This window comes from Barbatula barbatula (genome assembly GCF_947034865.1).
Source record: "Barbatula barbatula genome assembly, chromosome: 15".
In the NCBI taxonomy this organism is placed as follows: Eukaryota; Metazoa; Chordata; class Actinopteri; order Cypriniformes; family Nemacheilidae; genus Barbatula; species Barbatula barbatula.
The window spans coordinates 4,836,367-4,859,679 of NC_136778.1; the positions used below are offsets into that span (position 1 = coordinate 4,836,367).

The 23,313-nt window shown below is 38.1% G+C and overlaps 1 protein-coding gene across 1 annotated transcript; it reads right to left on the bottom strand.

Moving 5' to 3' along the window:
- Positions 1-955: 955 nt before the first annotated feature.
- ehd3 (EH-domain containing 3) lies at positions 956-18,444 on the bottom strand. Its single transcript, XM_079474348.1, has 6 exons — positions 17,686-18,444; positions 15,211-15,387; positions 12,789-12,886; positions 6,094-6,506; positions 3,587-3,751; positions 956-3,470 (listed from the first exon to the last, which is right to left on the bottom strand). The coding sequence occupies exons 1-6, from the start codon at positions 17,910-17,912 to the stop codon at positions 2,943-2,945; spliced, it is 1,608 nt and encodes a 535-aa protein (XP_079330474.1). The 5' UTR covers positions 17,913-18,444; the 3' UTR covers positions 956-2,942.
- Between the last annotated feature and the right edge of the window lie 4,869 nt (positions 18,445-23,313).

A 23,313-nucleotide genomic window follows, 5' to 3' on the forward strand; every position in this document is an offset into this window, starting at 1 on the left:
AACCTCATTAACATGATTCTGAGTGTCTTTAGTACATAATGGTGTACCGGTTACATTTACATTTAGTACGTTTGTGACTGATGACTTTTATGGCGTCCACAAGGTTTTTTAACATGACCGGAAAACATCCTTTTAGAATTTATTTGACAGAAAATGAAACGTTCATTTGAATTCAAAACACATCAGAGTGAAATGAGACAAAGTACAACTTAAATGATGTAAACAAAAAGTATCGTTTCCCTGACATAACTATTTGGAAGACATTTTCTTTACCTTTAAATAACCAAACTTTACATTTAAATGAGTGAATGGCACGATTGTATTTTCTAAGCTTGTCCATAATCAAGCAGGTTCCATTATTTGGAAATATTTTAGAGGTGAAATATTTTGTGACCGGTAGTGACCAAAGATTTGGTGATTTCAGCTTATCACATCCTGGCGTCAAAAGAAAAATGACTAGATGAAAATCCACCCTGTACTAGGTGTTTCCTAGTACATTCAATAAATGATGCTATAAACAGGAAGACATCACTCATGTCCAGGGTCCTGTTAATGCTATGGGATCTGCTCAAACATTCTCTACTATCTCTATGGGAGTTCCTGTGTTTGGCATAATTTTGTCAAGCTATATGTCCCATCGATCTTGTCTTTCCTATTTTTTAAGGTTACGTGGGCTATTCAAATGTTGAGAAACAAACACATTTAGGAAAAACAAAAATGTATATGACATATATTATAATTGTAGGTTTTATAAATCATTTGAACTCGAGACACAATTTCCCAAGTTCAAATGAAAAAAGTGACATTTATTTTCATCATTCATTTTTTGAACATTATTCATACAAAATGTGTTTTAAACTGAACCATAAAGCAAAATGTTCCACAGACATTATTCTCATCTGGACACAATTCGGTCATAAGTCAAAAACAGACAACAAGAAACAAAGGGGCCCTTTTAAATGAGTTAGATTTTATTTGTTTGAATAGTGTCCACCTCTCTGAACAGCATTGTCTCACATGGTTTGCACTGGATAAATCACACAATGAACAACGCAGCATCTGTGCTTATAGCGTAAGCACACAAACACAAACAGATATTCACTACACTTGCAAACCATATTGCACCCAATTTACATGTATGCGTACATACTTGGTCAAACACACAAATGCACAATCTGCATTATTGTAAAAAGAAGAAAATGTGCAATTTATGAGCAAAGTTGGAATTTTTTCATCAGAGACTCAACATGAACATCAACGTGTCTTTGAATAGTGTCATTTTTAGACCGTGTTAAGATACATACTACATAACAAGACAATGTGCTGCTACATACATTTCTACATCGTGTGCAGTGCCACAAAAATCTGATTAAAGTGGGCGCGTCCAAAGGCACAGAGGCAGCTTATTGGTTGAATTCTGCTTATGAAAACTTTGAGCTTGCGGAGGGGGAATCATTATCATCACCGTATTTCATTTGATAATTTGAGCCCAAACCAAACGACAACTGCAGAAAGTGAATTTGATTTGGGTCACTGAATATATTTCATATGGGAGTCATTAAAATCAAGGCGGATCAGATTTAGCCATTTAGGTCAGTAACAAGCGTCAGGGCATTAAACCCCATCCCTTCAACTCCATAGATCTTAAAAAATGTGCAGGAATAAACGTGACATCTCTGGATAACTGGATAAAGAGGTAAAGAGTTCAGTTAATCCCTAAACGCTCTAAAGATGTAATAAACTAATCTAACTAAATACATGTTCTGACACTAAACGGCAGCAGTTTAAATGCACAGTGTGATCGCTAAATCTCTGCGTCATTTTTTTTTTATATTCCTTTTTTGGAAATCAAGACCAGAAATGTATAAGTACTCTAAAACCCAAGTTAGTTTACATGTTTACATATACAGACTATTAACATACTAGTTCTACAGGTCCATCAAAACATTAACTGACTAGACGTCTATACAGTTTTAACAGTTTCTTCGTCAGGCTAGAAAGGACTGGCATTTGTAAAGATGCCGCCTTCACAGGAAGAGAAAACAGTTACATCTAATTATAAAAGGAAATTCGCCTCTCATCACATCTGATCATCTGTGCATTTCTGTTCAGTTTCCCCTACAGACACACACATCAATGTAAAATGAATGAAAATAAAGCACAGGGATGAATGAAGCTTTAGTGTTATATGAGATGAACAACTGAGCGAAGTGCGTCTTTAAAATACTGGAGCACATACAATCATTAAGGTACTCCATATGTTATTCCAAACCCTTAAGACTTTCTTCATTTTTTTGTTCTGGACGAATCTTCAAGCAGCTCTTTTCTGTACAAGTGCAGTTCATAGCAGTCACGGGTCAGCGAGTCAACCTCCAATTCATTAATGAATTAGTCCAATTTGTGAACGGAGCATTCAGTCGAATCTGTGAACCAGATCACCAAGTCATTGAAAAGAACCGGGTTGAAATAACTTGTTTACTGATCCGTTTCTTGGGCACACTTAGTATTTGGCAGAAACTGCATATGTGGAACTGACCACGTGATTTTTGACGAACAAGGTCAAAAAAAGCTGTGTAAATATTCTTTTTAATTTTTTGGTTTTGATGAAAGTAATATTGGGTTAGAATGACATAAGGATATGTAGTGTAAATAACAACAGCATTTTCATTTCCTCAACTATTCCTGAAATGAATTTTTAAACGCCAGACAGCAGGATTTGTTCGTCAAACAAATTATAATATACACATGTCAAAAGAATTGGTGGATCAAATACAAATTCAGTCATAAAGTCACACTAACCTATCGTCACATATTTTAACAGAGTCCTTGCTTTTCCTTCTTTCTAATAATGGTGTCGTCTCGAATTCCATAAAATGAACTGCAACCTGATTTCACAACATCTGTTTTCCAAAATCCGTCCAAAAATTCAGTCACGCTACATCTTACTCTGGAACTTTTCTCTTGGAAGGCGGAACCAGGTGAGACGGCAGTTCACCCGGAAGTTCATGACCTTCCAGTTTAACCTTGATCAGGTGATTGGCCAAAGCAAACTCCTCGTCGTCAAGCATACCATCCTTATCGATGTCAGCCAGCTTCCAGATCTTTCCCAGCACAGTGTTGGGCAGCTTGGACTTCACCATCTCCCTCTTGGCATTGGCACCGGTCACTTTGCCGTTGACGGGCGAGAGAGTATAGAAGATTTCATCGTACATGGGTTTGTCACGTGCCACCACCCACTCGACTTCGTCGATGCCCTCGCCCGCCCCCTCACCGTATCCGTGACCGAACGGCCCATTCATGGTGCCCTCGAAGGCGCCGCCCTTCACCACCTGGTGGGGCCTCTGTGTTTCCTCCTGACGCACCAGCACCATGAGCTGGGCGATGTCGTGGGCCAACATGTCATCCACGGTGTCCAGCAACTTCATTTTCAAAGGCTGGAACTTGTTTAGATCATGGGCCTGAAGCTGCTCCTATTCAGCAGGAAAGAAAGAAAATGTACTCGGTTCTTTTGAATCTTCATGCTCAATGTCTCCATCTGGAAAGCCCTTGATTTATTCTTTATGGTTGTTTGTTAAATGGACCTTACCTGCATTTTCTTGAGGTTTGGAAAGTCTCCCGGGGAGATCTGGTGTTCCCTCTCAATGCGGGTGTAGATCTCACCCAAGCTGTTAATCAGTTCCTTCTTTTTGTTATCCTTTCCGAAGACCGAAGGCATGTCTTTCTTCAAAGAACTGATGATGTACGCATGAACCTTGGAGAACAGAAGCGACGTTTATGCCAAGTTTGCCGAGCAGAACATCAACTGATTCACAGGGTTAATCTCACATGAACGTCTCAAGTTTATACAGTATTTCACCTTCTAATAAAATAAAAATATTTTACATTTAAAAAGAAAGAATAAAACCAAGATAATGAATGACTATTAATATACTTTTCTCAATAATGTGATATTGTATTATATGTCCAGTTTATATATAATAATCCATTAAACAGACGTATCTTAATGCAAAATATATTATTTCTTTTAAATTTTGGGGTGAAAAAAGCAAATTTGTTCTTGATAGGCATCATTAGATTTACACCAATATGATTTTGGAGTCTAAAATTGTGACAACAGAGTTTAAAGGGACAAACATTTTAATTCTGTCATCGTTTATTCAGCCTTGTGTCATTCAAAACCTGTTTCTGACTATTTCTTCTGTGTAACACAATAGAAGATAGTTTGAGAAATGTCTCAGTGGGTTTATATCAATACAATGGAACAGAGTTTTCTTTGGTTAGAAACATTATTCAAAAAATCGTTTGTGTTCTGTAGATGAAACCGAGTCATACAGGTTTGGAATGACATGAGGCTGGAATGACAACGAATTTGCATTTTCGTTGATCTATCCCTTTGAGAACAGTGTGTTCATCCCATCAAATGTTCCTATACGAAGCTTGAAAATACACAAGCTACTAAATAAACCACCATCTGAGCACAGCATGGCCTGACCCCCGGGTGGAAGGAAAGATGACTGTATGAATGTTGACAGGACGGGAAGCACATCTATGATCAGAGGTCAGAGACAAAGATAATGTTCTTTTTAATAGAAGCAGCTGGATATGGATGTTTAATTTGAGTTTGACATGCGATTAGTGATTTCCTCTGTCAGCGGGGATCTCTCTGTCTTACAGCCCATGTGACTGACCACCATCTGTACTGATGGAAATAATAAAGGATTCAAACATAACACAAACTGACACCAGAGTGTTCCCCTTCCTTTGAAATGACAGCTTTATGTGGGGGTTTCTCTTCCTTTCTGTGTCATTTGAATAAAACCTGAGACAGGCTGCTTTTGAAGAACGCTGTTATAGTGTGGAATCTGGCTATGGGCTTTACAAGCAAGATACGCTGAAGGTTGTATCAGCTCTTTTCTGCAGTAAGAACACAATGGCCATGACTATGAAGGATATTATTAACATGCCTTTATGAGCCGTGACATAGAATCTTTCAGCACAATTCTTATTAGTCACATGACCCCCGTCAAGGACTTTCTGGTTCATTTCTTTGCTAAAATTACTCCAGAACTCATTTTATAGATTCTATAGAAGGTTGATCTACTTTGACACTGACAAAATGTAACTTTATTATTTCATTTGTTCATGGTAACATGTTTCAGATTATCTATTGACATGATATATTATGTCTGACAACCAGATGTTCAAACACTGTTTTGATTTTGATTGAGTATTTACTACTTTAACTAATATTTTTATTATTTAGTTTTTTTATTTTGTATTTTATTTTCTATTTTCTATTCTTTTTTGTGTGTGTGTGTGTGTGTGTGTATATTCATGTTAAAATAACATTAAGATACTAAATAAATGCTATAGAAGTATTTTTCATTGTTGAAATGCTTTCTAATGGGACCTTATTGTAAAGTATTCCCAGAATGACTATTGCTGAGCCAGATATTATGTGTCCAATGTACAGGAAGATTTTCAATGGCTTTCAGAAGAGGCAGGCTGTACAGTTAGGATAATGGCCTCATTACATAGCGAGGCCTGCAAATAGATCAGACAGACAACAGGCCCATGAACACAGTGCAATACATGCAGACAGTCCTATTACGGCTACACTGAGCTACATGCTGAACCACATCAAAAACACGACAGAATGTTAAAATCGTTAGCAGAATGGCAGAATAAATTCTAGATCAAGATGGGATTTTAATGTATTCTGAATCATACACACTACCTTTCACCCTTCTAAACAGCCAAGACTCAGCATGCTTTTGTCTGAACGTAATTTGCAAGCCAAACTTTCTAAGCGCTTTGTTAGTTTTATGTCGTTGTCAGAATTGGTTTGGTTTCGGATGGAAAACAATAGCTCAAAAGTGTAATTCCAAACTGTATGCCTTCTTTTCTGCGGAACACAAAAGAAGATATTTCGAAGAATGTTGGTAACACTGGCCCCTAATTTCCAATGAAGGGACACAAAACCACACATTTCTCCAAATATCTTCTATGTTCAACATAAATAAAGTTTCATTTTCGAGTGCTTCTATCATGAAGATCTACAGTGCTATTATGCAAATTGTGTGTGTAGTTTACCTTTGCAAGTCGAGCTCTCTTGATAAGATCATTCAGCTTGCGTAGGGCAGCATTCCGAGGCAATGACTGAATATCCTTGAACAAGTCTTGCTCTTCTGCCTCAAACAGCTTCCGATTGTCAGGAATCAGCAACGGATGCGACCAGAAGGAGCCAATGTAGACCCGGATTACCTCGGGCGTGTTGACGATCTTCCCCAGCGACCACATGAGTGCGCCGTACACGCGCATCAGCTGCTGCGTCTCGATCTGGTCGGCCTTGTTGAGCACCACACGGATCTTGTCCTCGTGGTTTTTAAGGGCCTTGATGACCTCAGAGAATTCATCTGAGATGTCCAGCTTGTGGGCGTCGAACAGCAGAATGATGCGGTCCACGCGCTCGGCAAACCACTCCAACACAGCGGCGAAGTCATAGCCTGAGTGAGAACAAAGACAGATGAATATCCCGTATATATCCCGTATAGTGTTTACCATTCGTGCATGAGGGGAGAAGCAGCCGGCCACTCGGAAGGGATGAATGACCTTGTTAGACCTGACATTTATAGCTCAACCTGCTTGAGCTCCTCTCAGGGCGACCTGCTCAAACAGTCATTTCAAGATTGAATGTGATGATGATTTTCCTCTTAAACCAAGACATTAAGGCATTAAACAATGTAAAAAAATATTTAGAGCATTCACAAGTGCCTTTTTTCCGTGCATTTGTAAGAATTGCATTATATTTCATTAAAACTCTGTTGGCTTTCATCTGAATGATTTTGCATTCTGACCCTTCTCAGATCAGCTCTCATCCTCTAGAGCTGCACACACTATTATCAGGATTAGACAATTATCTGAGCAATGGTGCATTCGCTTCAATGGCAAATCAGACAGCAAGGATACCAGAATCCACGACGTGAAACCTTTATACGCAATGGTCTAAATACTCTTCTAATATGCACAATATAATCCCAGAACCCAGTTGTTTAGCTGAAATGCCACAGAGGACAGAAAGATATATGACTAGAGAATAATGAAATTTATAATAATAATTGTATCTTTTTTAATCATTAATAATAGAAACTGATACCAGAGCATCATAATCACTCCATAGAGGGGATATTTTATATAGATACTATTAAAAGAAACACTTAATAATATAAAGTCTAATAATTGACATAATTTGTTTAATATCTTTTTATATATTACCTGTTTACAGACATGCTATACTTAAATAGCTTTGACAATGTCTTTTTATCGTGCAGCAAACTTTAAAGAGTTCATTTGTACAAACAGATACCTTATTTATCCCCCGTTCTGTTGTAACTCACAGCAACAATGTATTCTCGAATATTTTCTCAAGCCAAATAGGGTATACGCACACGGGACGATGACGTACTTCGGCAAAAAAAACTCAGCCAGCTTGATCACTTCCGCTCTCATAGCACAAAAGGGATTTTTCACCGAGTGATAACGATGTGTTTAGTGAGAAACGTTCACATTTCGGCGAACCGACAGCACTTCAGCTGAGCATTGTTAGGTGCCTCTGTGATCATGCCTATTGAAGATGCAAAAATTCACTTGGCTTTTCTTCATATTCTTGCAACGGACAGCCTAGGTTTTCGGCATATGGCGAAGTGTTTGAATAATTAGAGTGATTGTTGTTGATCGTAAACCTATGTGCATTCTGAAGTGAAACGCCATTGTTCCCTATGGTGCCGGATGTATCGGAGCTGGTAGAGATTTTTGACGAAGGACGTCATCGCTCTGTGTGCATATACCTCATTGTCTGCGCTACACATTATTAAAATAAAAAAAGCTCTCATAGCACAACACATTGATGAGAAGAGCAATGGCTGTAAAGGCTAGTGTGCGCTACATGAGTCAAAGTTTGTTAATATAGCCAAAATCACCTCAAATATCCGCTCTTCAATGTGAATGTATAGGGATTTTGTCGGACGATGTCGTGTTATAAATCAGGATTTTAGCAACGGCTGGTTGGATTAAACACGAGATGCTATTGGGTCGTGTTTAGTCACAATTTTACACTCGTTTTATGTCTGACAACAGAACAGATAATATGTGAAAAAACCATTCCGTTAAAATGCAATATAATGTGATCAAAGAGTAGAAGCGAAAAAGATTAAAAAAGTGCCAAAACTAGACCAAATGCAAACCAGACGTGATGACGTCACAAATATGCCAATGAGTGTGTGCCGTCATCAGTGCCACAGTCTCTGTAGGATAATAATGGTGATTCTGACCAGACGCTGCAGTCGAGTCATTGCTGTCATTATGTTTTTGTGCTGATGTATACAATACCTGCAGAAACAACATCCAGCCCTGCATCACTGATACACACATCAGTATTACTTTCACACCCTAAGGCACTTGGCAGAAACATAAAGGGAGTACCGTTGTGGGGAATTAGTGTGTTAATATTTCAAATCAATGACATGGAATATGACAGCAAAGCCATTTGCAGGAAGCCCTCATATCTGCAGGAAGCTCTCATGTCTACAGGAATGCGTTGGACCATCCCTTCTGATTTGATAGTTTCACAAAAGTAAGCATTATTGTCATCTGCAACACTGTGATTCATGTCTTTCTATCAGTCTATAGACTAGAAAACTCAAATGTCTACAACAGGCAGTATACAGACACATGAGAGGAGTGTCATTGAGCGCAGGACAATAACGGCAGTGAAACTGGGCTGGAATTACAGCTGTGATTATAAGGTTGAAGAAGCACAGGTCTGTAGGTTAATATCAGGCGAACCTGTGATGTAACAGCACGTCTGGAGAGAGCCGTGCTGGAATCTCATTGGCATAATAAGCTGCAGGTGTTAACACTGTGGTGGCTTACAGTAGTTTGGCGATATCTACAATACCTCCGTACGGACATTTATGCAGGGAGCTATAACCAAAGCCATCCTCTGTTGCGGCTGTTCGTGGGAGAGAAAGATACAAAGATGTCAAATTATAAAAACATGCAATGCAAGGCAGTTGTAAGGTTCAATGTCCCAGTATGTCCCAATGTCCATAGACACTTTTTTAAGACAGTAAAATGTGTAGTAAGCATGCTAACATGTTGCAAACCAAGAAGCATTTTTTTCCTACAGGAAAAGTGACTGTCTTCGGTCCAGGGTCACATTTGTCAGTAAATTCAGTCTTAAGATTGAGATTTCTGAAAGCAGAATAAATAAGCTTTCCATGGATGTATGGTTTGTTAGAATGGGGTCATATCTGACGGTGAAAAAAACGTTATGCAAAAAAATCTAAATATTGAGAATTGCCTGTAAAGTAAATCAGAGGCTCTGTAGTAGGCCTTATATATTATTTAAGTCTTTATATATTTACGGTAGGTAACTTACAAAATGTGTGAACATGATCTTTACTTAATATCCTAATGATTTTGGGCATAAAAGATAAATCTATCCACATATCAATGTATTTGTATTGCTAAAAGTGTTCCTGTGCTGCTTCAGACAAATCTCTTGCATATCTTTTCAAGATTCAGATTCAATCCCAAACACGTTTTCTATGCTGTAGCCTGAGAACTTGTCTTTCCCAGTAGATTAATAAAATGTGCATCCACAGAAGACTCCTGGAAATGAACATCTTGGCCAATCAGATCAGAACTGCTGTTTTCAGTCAGCTCTTGGCAGACGATGACAGTAAACAGTCAGTAGAAGTGGCGTCTGCAACCAAAGCCACGTATGAAGGCAACAACAGCAGCTAATGACAGACACAGTCGGCATAAGCAAACAAATCCACCTGTGACGATGCATCTGAAAACATCTCTTATGCTGCTTTACAGACACCTCGGATTTTGTTGTGCTGTTTTAACTTAGTATGTAACATTAATGTTGCAGGTTTGAGGTGGGAAGCATCCTAAATTCAAGGTGTCTGAAACATTATTTCTTTAATGAAAAAAGGACAGTTTCTGATTTGAGTCAGTGAATATAAAACTCTGTTTGCAGGAGGAAAACGGGATCAGCTGCCTACGAGAAAGAATGTGTCTGCCATCTCATGTGACGGCTGGAGAAATTCCACAGTTCAGCTTGACATGGGCACTGAGTGTAGATTATGTGAGAGCCGGTTTCTCATCTAGTCTTGCTAAATACATCACGCTGATGTGCAAATGAGGAAAAAAGAGACACCGAGCTAGTGAACGAAAGCCAGCTTGCAAAACACGGCAACCACACTAACAATCCCACAATCCCCTTCACGAGGCTGTCGTCCATGCTCTTATAAAGAATGAATTAAAAACACATTTGGATGCACTCACTCAGCATCTGTGAACACGCACCATCAGTATTCAAACAGGAAGAAAGATCGCTAATCCTCTACAAGCTTAATGGTTTCAAAAGCGACAATGCAGTTTGGTGAGGTGGTGGAAAGGAGCTATTAGTTGGCACAAACTCGCTTGCTCTTATCGCATCAACTCAAGTGTGAAATCACTCTGAATGACTCAATCCACAATTCAATGACATATTTAAAAGCTTACAAATAGATTTGACTGCGCTCAGGAGCTCTGTAAAGCCAGTCCTAACAGACAAGAAACAACAAAGTCATTACCGATTCCAAAACCTGCTTTTGCACCATTGAATCTGGTACTTTTACGCTTTATTTAAGGTCATTTTCTATGTTCAGACACGTTCTATGTCGATGTAATGTTCAGAGACATTTGCAAGTGAGCACCGTACAACGGCTCCATTGTCAGGTTTGGGGCAGATTTTACTCTTGCCTTTAAACCTCACTACTCGCAATGCCGGCCTGTGCTAATAAACATTGTAATGTTTATGTTCTGAAAAAGCACATCAATGACCTTGGAAAACTCAGTTCTTGGCTCTGGCCACAGAAACACGAGTGTGTATGTAATCCCAGGGCTGTACCCGTTCAGTCTGTGAGGAGAAGCGTGGTGGGAGGAGTGTCGCTGGACAAAATGAAAACTGCTGACGCCAGGAAGCGCAGCAGTAATGGGGAGCACAGCTGCAATGGACATTTCTGAATGAAGTAATCCAACATGTTGTTATGAGGGCATCCACACAGATTCAACATAGAAGAAACAGCAGCACTTTAATAAAACGTCTGTGCTAATAAGCCAGATGTGTTATTCAGCTTGTTGCAAACATGACAGTTTATCTTACTTTAGCTAACACTGTCTACAAAACACTGTTCTGACGGGACTGTCCTGAAAGAGAAAACGGTCTATAGGTAGTTTTCCCTAATACCTCCACAGCATCCCTAGTGGTAACGCTGAGAATGCACCTACAGTAGCATTACCTGTAGAACTGCACTTACAATGTGCAAAAAGATTATATATTTTTTTAACTGTCAGACACACTTGCTACCGCATCTATTACTCGGTAACAGCTAACTAAAACAAAATCACATATTTAATGTCCCAATGAATACAGCTGGGTTGAAAGAATACAATATAATCTACTGTATGAACACACAACCCTTACACGTCTGTTTGCATGCACATGCATTTACAGTGCATGCAAACAACATCATTATCAGCATTACCTTGCAGTATTTCATGATATTTGTAATTCCTCCATTAAAGTACTATTGCACTGGCATTGACAGATCCCATGACCTCGTGCTGGTGGAGGTCACACGCTCGTATGCGCAATATGAAAGTCTTTGGCTTCAATAGACACATTTTATAAATGGCTTCAATAGACATTTAAATAGACAAATCTCATAAATGTAAATCATTCAAACTGCTAAGTTTTTTTAAGCACAACACGCAAATCATTTTTCTTGTTGCAACTCTTGTGTCTTACAGTTCACGAACCAATAAAAATGCCCTTCATCTCAACAAGGTCTCGTCTCTCAGTGCTTTCATCATGTTACAATTAAAAGCACTTCAGTTACACAATACACACTGATGCTATTCATGACAAAACCATAAGTCATTTATAATGAAAAACTCACTTATTTTAGAGCGAAGCACTGAAGTGAAGTCAACAAAAAACAAGAGGCAAATTGAAGGTGAACTTGTATTCAAATTGCAAATCTGAGCACATGCAAACCAAGACACACTGTCAGAAACACCTGACATTTAGCATAACATGTATTCTGCATAAGTTACATTTTGTCTCCTCAACATTTCTTATGACAAATAGGCCTACAGCTGTTCAAATGTGCCGATGCAGCTTACAATATTATTTAATATCAATAAAGGTTTGTTAAAGGTGTTACCATCTTGTTCCTAAATTCTATTCTAGTGCATTACTGGTGCCGCATGTCATTTTTGGAGGATCTGTTGACAAAAATGCAATATAATATACATAACAATATCTTCAGAGGTGTATAATAACGAAGCATTAAGTTTCTATGACCTTAGAATGAGCTATTTCTATCTACATACACCGCATGTCCGCTTACTTGGAATTCGTCATGTTGTTTCTACAGTAGCCCTAAAAGTACAAACTGCACTACAGAACGCGTTTCGTAAATATTCCCCTTTCGCAAATAAGCGAAAACATGACGATATTTTTTGTCCTGTGTCCTGTATTTAAAATCTTCCACCACTAGCATTTGCAGACAGTAACTAGTGAACTATATTTTAGTTTTGATTTTAAGAAAAGCACACTAGAATGACAATGCCGGCTTGAGGGCAGGGTTACTGGTACCACCATGTATTTAATACCTCAATAGGTTCAGATAATAAATATTCTTCTCTGTACACATGAATGTTTACTGTACCTCTGCTGATGCGTTGCTTCTCTCCACTCAGGATTCCTGGAGTGTCAATCACACTGATGCTCTCCAGAACAGGGTTGGGCAGCTGGGCACACACAAACCTGAAGGGCAAACCAAACAAACCAGAGTCAAACACTTGGACACTTTGAAATAAAATGTGCACCACATTTTACTGTGCATGGTTTGTTGTTTTATCAGTGTGTCTCGTGCCTAGCCTTTTTTAGTTCTGGCTTTTCAGAGTTGTGGCTTTGAGCGTGTGAATTAGAACTGGAAAAAGTGTAACATGTTTTGGAGTCGATAGCTAAAGGCCTACGGCTAGACAAATATATTTGTATCCAAACAAACCAGTACAGTAAGCTCCACTTGACAATTCTTAATACACGACAAAGACACAAAAAGAGCTCATATACAATCACCGTAGCTGTAAATATAGTATATAACAGTGAAGGCTCAATAATATAGGTTTAAGCAGGAGAATGTTGCCTCTAGTTGGTGGCACGTGGGATGTGCATCAACATATTACGCAATAGCGCTTCAGGCGACCCCAGTTCCAGTCCCGACTTGTGGACGTTTCCCAATTTCTGTTCCCCTCTCTTTCACCCCACATCATGTCCTGATGTCTCTAAACTATTATATTCATTAAAGGTACATAATGAAAAAATTGTGCATTTGATCCAGAATTGTAGTAATTTAAAATGGAAAACTACGAGAGATCGTGTGCTTTTCCATCATGGTTAAAAGTATATATTTTCCAATATCATCAAATAATTTGGTTTGTAATTCTGTGCAGCTGTTTACACTGCTCATGCTGTAGTTAAGCATGAGCGACGTGAGGGATTCATAATCGATGTGCATATCAAAAAATATAGTCACAAACCAGGGCAGTTTCGATTAAAAATGTGAATTTCTTGACAGAAATATCTCATGTTGCTGTCGTTCAGACATGTACATTTTGATACATATGCAGTCTTTGCTGTTGCACAACTCTGACAGACATCTTTCTCAAGAATTTCTGCTAGATTTGCATAAGCAGCGCAGTCAGACACATTTTCAACAAACTGCAACACAGAATAATCACAAACGCAACTGTGGGACATTTTATATGGGACTGTCCCTCTGTCCTACGAACAGGTCTGTGTGCCACGCTGGTAAGCTTAAAGGGATAGTTCACCCAAAAATGAAAATTCGGTTTGAAACCTGCATAAATGTCTTTGTTTTGTTGAACACGAAGATATTTGGAAGAATCGGGGGCGTTATTGACCAACACAGTAGAATTTTATTTTATGTTTTTTGTACTGGTATGGTGCCCTTAGAAATCTCAGTTGCTAACATTTTTCTAAATATCTTTCTTTGTGTTAAACAGAACAAATACATGTATACAGGTTTGGAACATTTTGAGATTGAGTAATTCATGACAGAATTTTCATTTATGAGTGAACTATAAAACAATGTCCTCTTATCTTTCTGTTGACTAATCTTGTGAGTTGAGCCGATCAAACACAGATCAAAAAGCTTGAAGTAACTCAATCGAGAGGAGGAATGTGGTGCAAGCTGAAGAATCATGGAAAGATCTAGAAGCAACACCCTTCACAGTGAGCCAGGAAAACCATGATTCACGTGCAGCCCTAATCTCAGACTAAAGTTTGAGATATTTGGCTCTGATATTCCCATGAACCGTGACCATGCTACTTTATAAAGGCATATGCTGGGATCTAGTAAACTCAGTATTGCTTTCCAATAAACATAAGTTGTAAAAAAAAACTAGGGATGCACAATAAATTATCAACCATATCAATATCGGCCTGATAATAAAAAATTAAGCCGATGTATTATAGCCGATAAATCAAAAAACATTTCTTCTGGTTAAACTTCTTTAGCTGCACGCTGCTCATAGTTAAAATAATGTACATTACTGTCTTTCTGTCGTGATCATTCTTAACATTGTTGATGTGGGTACAGTATGTAGATACAGTATTTATGAATGTGTAAATTATAGGAACAAAAGCATATTGTTTGAATCAAACCGCTGTCTGAATGCTTTCTGTCTTGAAACCTGTTAGAATTGTGGCTATCAAGAAATGCTTTCTGGGTTGCTCGGGATGAACATCTTTAATTTGTTTGTTGAATAAGAAATATACCAGAAAGGTTTGAAGGTTAAATAACTACTGTGTTAAGTAGTTGTGAAGTAGGCTTGGTACATGATTTTCAGGGGAAAAAAGAGAACCAAGGGTTACCATGTTTCAGCAGTGAATGTTTTCATATAAAAGCAGTTGTCCACTTTTGGCCTTTTGTTTCAGTCTTAGGAAATGTTATATTAATATCTAGATACTGTATATCGGCCAATACATCGGTTTCCAATGTTAAAGAATCATGGGTTATCGGCCAAAATGTTTTTATCGGTGCACTGTATTATTTTGGACCCCACCTGTTTAGGAAGGCATTGCCGAAGGCGTTGAGCTTGCGAAAAGGTTTTTTGGGATCCACTACCAGTGCGTTTCCTGGTATTTGTCCTTCCGTGGTGCCATGCATCACAGCTATGAAGGAGTCAGTCGTGGGTTCCGGGCCAATCCGCATACCGGGGAAGTCCTGCTCCAAGAGATATCTTCGGAAAAATAAGCGTTGGGATTAAACACTTTGTCCTGCACATTATCAATATACTAACAGTCATCTTTGCATAATAAACTTGAAATAGCAAAAAATATTTTAACACAAAATATCGGACATACTCAAGCTTTAAAAGGAACACAACTTCTATTACAATGAAGAAAAATATGAGTGCTAACGTGATACTTTTCCCAGTCCAGATGTCCCGCTGTGGACATGTGACTGGAAATGTCTTACTGAGGCTGTTTGGTTTACAGTTCAGGTCAAAATGACAGTTGGAGTTACTACAGGACACTTTACTCAAGTCATTAGCTGGAGTTTATGGCAAGTAACACAAGAACATAAACAATGACAGCTATCGTGTTATGCAGCCAAGTTGGAAAGATTCAATGATATGTGTGAAACCTCCACTGACAATACAATTAAAGTGTTTTCATTGGCCACGATTCTTGAAAAAGGGCAGAGACAAAATGGAGTATATTTGCTTTAGTTATGTGTTCATTCAGTAGAAAACACACGAGGCTTAGACGATCCTCATGAATAATGCAGAGGATGAAAGAGAGCTTCAGAAAACAGAGAGGAGCATTTATTTCTCCCAGCAGTTTCTTAAAATCGATAATTTAATACGTTTCTCTATATCTGCTTTCTCTAAAAGCATGTGATGAGTGGTAATAATGACAGATTCTTCCAAAAATCTTCCTTGGTGTTCAGCAGAATAAACAAAATGTATGGGTGAACTTTTCCTTGACATCAGCTGCAGTGAAGGGCATGGCATGTGACCGTAACAAAACGAAAAATAACAATTTGCAGTTAGGTAAAAAGCAGCTACTTTTCCAGGATTCTTGGAAAGCGCCTTATGAAGTTGGTCAAATATCAACTCACAACTAACCTCAAGGTTATGAGGGTAAAATTAATGTCTGTTCCTCACATGCCTAATGAATAACAGAACGTTCACTTACGCAAACCCAACAGAACTCTTTGAATAACTGATCACAAGAGGTCGAATAACAGACACCACCAAATCGTTTTATTGGGATGCCCAAAAGTGGTGTCATCACTTTACCACGTGAGCATGCCAGAGCGCGCCCCCGTGAGGGGCAAACATTCAGCAAAAGGAAAAGTCAGGAAAAGCAATTCCGTGCAACATTTCAGTGTCCAGGAACACCTGATTCCTTTGTAAGTCATAGGGATGTTGTAAAGATCTCCGTCGAGTCCAGCTGTTTGTAATTTCAGCAAATAATTGCGTGGTCACGGGTTCTTTGTTTCTCCTATTCTCCTCAGCCATTTTGCTGAGTGTTTTTACCACTCAGGGAAAAATGTCCTTGCACTCAAGGGGGGCGTGTCCCGGAAAGTGACGTCAATGCATACCCTCTATATGTCTTTAAAAACATTTACATCTTCTTTCTGCATTCTGGAGCCTATTAGTGACAATATCTATGGCAACGCTGGAGTCATTCGAAGTTTCTTTTGTTGCCAGATCCACAGTAGTTTTCAGCCTTCCATGAACCAAAAGTCTCAAATCACCGGCAGACAAACGCACCACACCACAGCAGGGACACAGTCTCACAAATGACTTTGTTTTCTAGGTAATTTGTCCTTGTCTAAGCTAGAAAGAAAATTTGGTTTTATGAACTAAACACCTGCCATCAAAGTTTTTTTTATAAATACAGCATTGACACCTTTAGGTCAACACACAAGTTATAAAACATTTTCTGCTAACTGCAAGTAATGTGTCAAAATATCGCTCGCCAGCTGACAAATGCGTAAAGTTCTCAAAGAGAACATATCCTGTAGGATTGTGTGGAATTTGACATGGAACTTGCAAACCTGGCACTGGATTTGACACAGAAATATAACATAGGTGTCGCTGGGACTTGAATAAATCATACTATATTCGGGACATTTGTTGATTTGGAATCAGAAAGTGTTTCACTGTACATCATTTTTGAACGTTTTAACTTTGTCTTCCAAACTGTTTTTATAAAATATATATAAAATTGCATTATTGTTTTCCTCGAAACATAAATCAATGTCAAACATTGAAAAGGTGGTAAAGATGTCAATTTCAACAAGCCTTATTTGTAATACCATCCTCCCTATGACAACGTCCATTAATAAAAACAATAAACAATGATTACATATTAATATTATTATACTATTTAACATTATTACTTAACCTGTTGAAATGTCCACAAAAAGCATTGATTCATGAATTTCATACACGTGTGTATTTGTATGACAGGTGTTACTGCATCCCATATCATCGTTTAACGGGCCCAAACGCCCATCAGCTCACCTTATGAAGCTGGTTTTGCCGGTGGAGTACTGTCCCACCAGGAGCACCATGGGCTTATTGTCAAAATCTGCATCCTCTAGAGCAGGTGAGTGAAACTCGTGGAATTTGTAGTGCTCCTCCAGTGGAAGCAGTTTGGTTTTGTAGAGCTTCTTGAGTCCTTCGCTGACAGTCTGAAAGACCTCTGGGTCTTTCTTTCTCCGGTCATCGGTACCCAGCCAGCTGAACATGATGCGACTCGAGTATATACGACCTTATACGCGAAACTGAACGAGTGTAGCGTTTTCAAATGAATGAGACCGGTGGTGCGAAAACGATACCACTGACGTCGATGTATTTATATTCTAGTCCAAAAATTAGACGGACATTATCTTCGTTGAAACTGTTGCTAGACCATTCACGACGCAAAATGCCCAAACGACCATAACCAGAAACTAAAATGCATCACACTCGGTTTATATGCTCAGTAAGGTGCAAACATGGCCAGACACGCAGCCTTCATTCAAGCGCTGTGGAAATAAACGCGCGCGCCGCTAGACGATACAATGAATCCTCGTCTTTTGTATAATGCAACAAAAACAAGAGACACAATGTTGCTATTTGGAAAGAGACATGAAGACGAGAGCCAAATCCTCCGGTAGAGCAGACTGTCCCACGGTGACACGCTCATGCACGGGCTTCTCACTGCAGCAGATTTAAATGCCAGTGCGCTGGAGAAACCCGACACTGGAGGAAATGCCCCACAGCTTACAAACCCCACCCAGAACACAGAGCTCTCGCAGGGATGTTAGCGCCAGTTTAGCGGGTGGAGAGTAACGGTACTGCTGCTCTTTTCCCCTGAGAGCTTTTATTTACATCACTGGGGTGACATGGACATCATGACGAGAGATCGTCATTAAGTTCTGGCATCATATTAGAATAAATGATGGAAGATATTCGATATAATCCCCGTGGAATTGGATCTATCTTGCATTCTGAACAGTTTTAAGATATTGAGCTTCAAAGGTGTTTATGGTTTGTGGATAGAACCATTTTGATTTCTACAAAGTACCAAAAATAAATTAAATAATATTTAATAATAGCTTTATTTTTGATAACTGATATTTTTGAAGATACCTAAATTAAAAAATAATCTTTGTGTATTTTAAATGATGATAAACCTATAGTGAACAAGACAAATGGCAAGATCTTATTGTGCAGGAATATAATAAAGACAAAGGACGTAACTCGTAAAATATATATACTAATTGTTTTGCATTACATTATCATAATTACTCACATTTACATATGAAGAGTTTGGTTCCAAAATGAGATTTTTCAAAAATCATGTTTTTTATTATGTTATCATGTTTTTATTTTAACTGTTTTTTGAGTTATCGTGGCTTAAGTCAAAACAAACTAACTGCAATTTGATAAATATTAATTCACAATAAACAAACACGATTTAGATTGTTTTAAATGTAGTTATCTCATTTTGGAACCAAACTCTTCATATATTTGTATATAGACGTGAATGTAACATATCTGAAGATACGAAGTCAGTCGTTTGAAATGTCCGCCTAGTGGTCAGTTGTTGCATCGCATCACACAATACTTGGTGAGATTAAGGCATCTTCATTTGAAAACTCGTTGTTGTAGTAGTAATAGTAATAAGAATTAGAATTAGAATTAGAATTAGAATTCATCTTAATGTGGACTGAATTATGTAAAGATAGCACTCAAAATAAAGATACTCAAATGAACCAAAAACACCCGGTGAAGCATCAAAGAACAATTTATGTATGCTATATTAATCAAGTCATATTTTTTATTGAATTTGCAAACACCCAGCACAGATGAATAAATAGAATGAACCAGTAGACGGCGCAACAACACAACAAAAAAATGTCCTTAGCTTTCTAGCGTAGCATGTCCATGTTGTTTATTACATTTGATTTATCAAGCTATAAAAGCAGTGGAAATAGGGTAAAACCCTATCAAAAGTGACGTAAAATATATTTGTTGTAATATCTTCCCATTATATTCTAAAAGGTCTAAGACTTTTGCAATATTAAGACTGCAGCCTATTTGGTAATCAATGACATACATATCTACAATCACACTTATGGATTTCCTTTAAAACTGTGAACTTGTGCATTTCTTAAACTGTAGATTAATATATTTTTATAACGTGATGTAATGACATGGGCAAACTAGAACACACAGAACAGAAAAGGTTACAACCTGATTTTACCACTAGATGTCGCTCTTTTCCCACAATGGAATTTAATCAATTTTAAAGTTATTCACGTTAATACTTGGTTGTAATTGGATTGAATTAGTACCCCATTCTTGTGAATAAGAGACAGTTAGAGAATCTGTGTAATACTCTGTGATGCAGTTGCAGACACGCTCGTCTTTGTGTTTTGTATGAAAGGAACATGGATGCAAACAACCATGACGCGTTTTCCTAGATGAGGGACGATTCTTTTATAATTGAAAGAGGAATGTAATTGAAACCGTGCTGTTTAATATTCAGGGCCTGTGTTGGCTCACAGTTGTCCTTGTTAGAGCCCGATGAAGCACAGCAGATATGAAGATGCATTTCTGGTATAAGCACTTTTTCCTTTTAGAAACGTGTGCACGATGGCCTGAGGCAACTCATATTGCTCTCTGGGTCCCCAGAATAAGTTCAATTTTTGTGTCTCAATATTTGCCGAGTGGACAACCGGAGCAAAACAAGCAATATCATTCATGCATTTACAAATTTAAAAAGAGTGTGTGCTTATTGCACTGGTGATATATGCTTGAGGAATAGTTCACCCCAAAATGAAAATGGCGTCATTTGTTTAGCCTTTTGTTGTTACAAACCTGTATACATTTCTTTGTTGTGCTGAGCACAAATGAAGATATTTTAAAGAAGGATTGTTACTAAGCCATTTTGGGTCACCATTGACACCCATAGTAGGACAAAATACATAATGTTCTGTTAAAGCTGTATCAATAACTTTAACTCAAAGTTTTCTATTAGAAATTTCTATTGGTGCTTTTATTAAATGTTTTGTGAGAGTGACATTAACTCACCCACACGTTGTTCCACACTTTTGTGCTTTTCATGTCGTTCTTATTCTAGACAATTAATGCAGTTGGGGACCAGAACCTGTCAAACTCATAAAATGGTATAAAAGAATCATAAAGTGGCTCCATGTTCTTGTGTGACAGGCCAGAAGCGAGGAACAGACTGAAAGTCATTCTTCAGAGACAGAAGTGGTTTTGGTCACCCTTTATTATTATTAGATGGACAAGACTGGACAGACTGGACATGTTGGAATATAAGACTCCAAATATAAGACTATATAAGTTTTACAGGGTTTATATGAGGTTACGGCTTGCACCAATATTTCAATTTACCATGAACAACTGATCTGGTAGCGAATTACATGTGATGGACTATATGCCTATCGATTCTTGCTCAATAATATTTACCGCTTGATTTATTGCTACAATAGGGCTCACATGAACACCACATTTAGACGTTTTATTTTTTACTCGACCAAGTGGGAAGCGGTTGGAATGCAATCAGCTTTTCCCATCTGAAACGCAGGAGGTGTTTAGGTAAATTTTGCAGGAACAATGAATGAAGCAGCAGCAGCAGCAGGAGAGGTGCATACCTGGGGAATGCAGTGCTCCATCTGTCTTATCATATTTAAGGACTAAATCTCTTGGGCATCTCGCAGAGACTTGATTTATGACATGTCATATATCCTGACAAGTTCTCCGGGCGGAACATCTTGGAACACATGTGTGTGTGTGTGTGTGTGTGTGTGTGTGTTCAGGGTTACGTGTTGTCACTTTGGTGGAGCCCAAGAGTTGTAGACAGACATGGTACCTGTGAATGCCAATTCAGTCCTGGATAAAGTTTGTGTGTTCGGCATGCACAGATAGTACCCCCCCCCACACATTCATATATATATATATATATATATATATATATAAATGGAAATAATTCATAAACTGAATTCCCTCCATGTGTGGAATTCCCTTCATCTCATTTTCTAAACGGAGTCTTAATTCATGAATTTGAAATTTAGATGTCATATGAAACGTGTGATAACATGATGTTGATAGAAAAGAGCATCTCTCTCTCTGTCTCTCTCTCTCCAGCTGAGGTGTGGGTTGTCAGTTGAGTGGCTCCACGAGGATCCAATTATACATACATATTAAGCCATACAGCGGAGTGTTTAATAGCGTAAATGCCAAAGTAATCCTGTTTCAATTACGTCTGATTTATTTATCAGATGTTGCGCGTTTTTGCTTCTGGTTTGGACAATCCTGTTTCAGAAAACATAAGGTACAGTAAAATCTCAATATAGCTGGAGGGAAATGTGATTAACTGGAAAGCTAGACACTTTTAAGTACTCCAGTCATGTCTTCCGAGCATGGAAAGAACATAATTTGTTTGCTTATCAGATCAAAAAAGTATTTATAGATTGTGAAATAGAAAAATATGTTCACATATGTGGGTGTATCTGATGGTTGGGAGTTATGGGAGAGGAAAAGAGAACATAGTGAAATGTAAAACTCACCCAGCTTGATGACTAACAGTGAGGAAACTAATGGAGCAATGGACTGGGTCAGAACCACCGGCGGATTACTGGTTCACAGCAACGGGTTTCCGTTGCACAGCAGGATTAAACATGTGACTGAATCAAATGTTACGGCTCTGTAATAGTCAACCATTATGATCCCCATTAAGGCAATTCAGTGTTCTCACAATGTCCAGAACGGTTTCTTACGAAAGCCTGCTGCTTCCACGGCACATGGCTGTGATTTTCTCCAAGCGCCGGCTAAAGACCAGCGTTTCAACAAATAACCAATGAAATAACACTGATTTCAATACATTGTCTTTATCTGTTTTTTGATTGCTACGTTATGATCAAATACATTTTCTTTGTACGAAAATGAGATTTCCTTCCTTTTTTGGATTTTGCACTGTTGTGAGTCTAATATCTGCAGTAACAATTTATTTGAGTATTTCTGCAGAAAGCATCACTGTAAATTCACATCCTATATATGGAAATGAGGTGACTCATGCTGAAACACATTCGAACCCTTACAGTTATCCTTCATGATCATTTATAGCATGATGTTTGGTCATTTGTTTCTAATGTCTCTGCCCTCAAGAACATGTGAAATGCAAGACATTGAACCGAGCCTGGAATGACACATTTATTTGTCACACACAAAACTAGACACAGTCTCAGCTGAGTAAGATGAAATGCTGGTGAATAATAAAACAGTACAGGAATGCATTCAACCCCGCTGAAGAAAACATAAATAGTACAGTTTCTGCAATAAACCAGTTGGCCTTTGAATAACAAGACTTTATTTTAAAACACATTCGGTATAGCCTATTTATTATTTTATATATTTATAATTTAATTTATTAATTGAATTAAATGTAATCTGTATTATGTCCGTAATATCTGATCTGTAATTTCAGTATAAATTGATACCATTATATCAATATCTCCCTAAAGAAAAATGCTGTTCTTTCATATTTCTTGAGAATTCATTTATGTTTAAAACATTTGAGATTGTATAAGTAATTATACTTATAGATAAGATGACCACTAATAAAGTTGCGAATTG

Coding starts and splice junctions, on each gene's coding strand:
- ehd3 (XM_079474348.1), bottom strand. CDS start 17,912: ATGTTCAGCTGGCTGGGTACCGATGACCGGAGAAAGAAAGACCCAGAG. Junction 6,507..12,788: donor GAAGCAACGCATCAGCAGAG/GTACAGTAAACA, acceptor GTTCTCACTCAG/GCTATGACTTCGCCGCTGTG. Junction 3,752..6,093: donor AGAGAGCTCGACTTGCAAAG/GTAAACTACACA, acceptor CTGTTCTCCAAG/GTTCATGCGTACATCATCAG.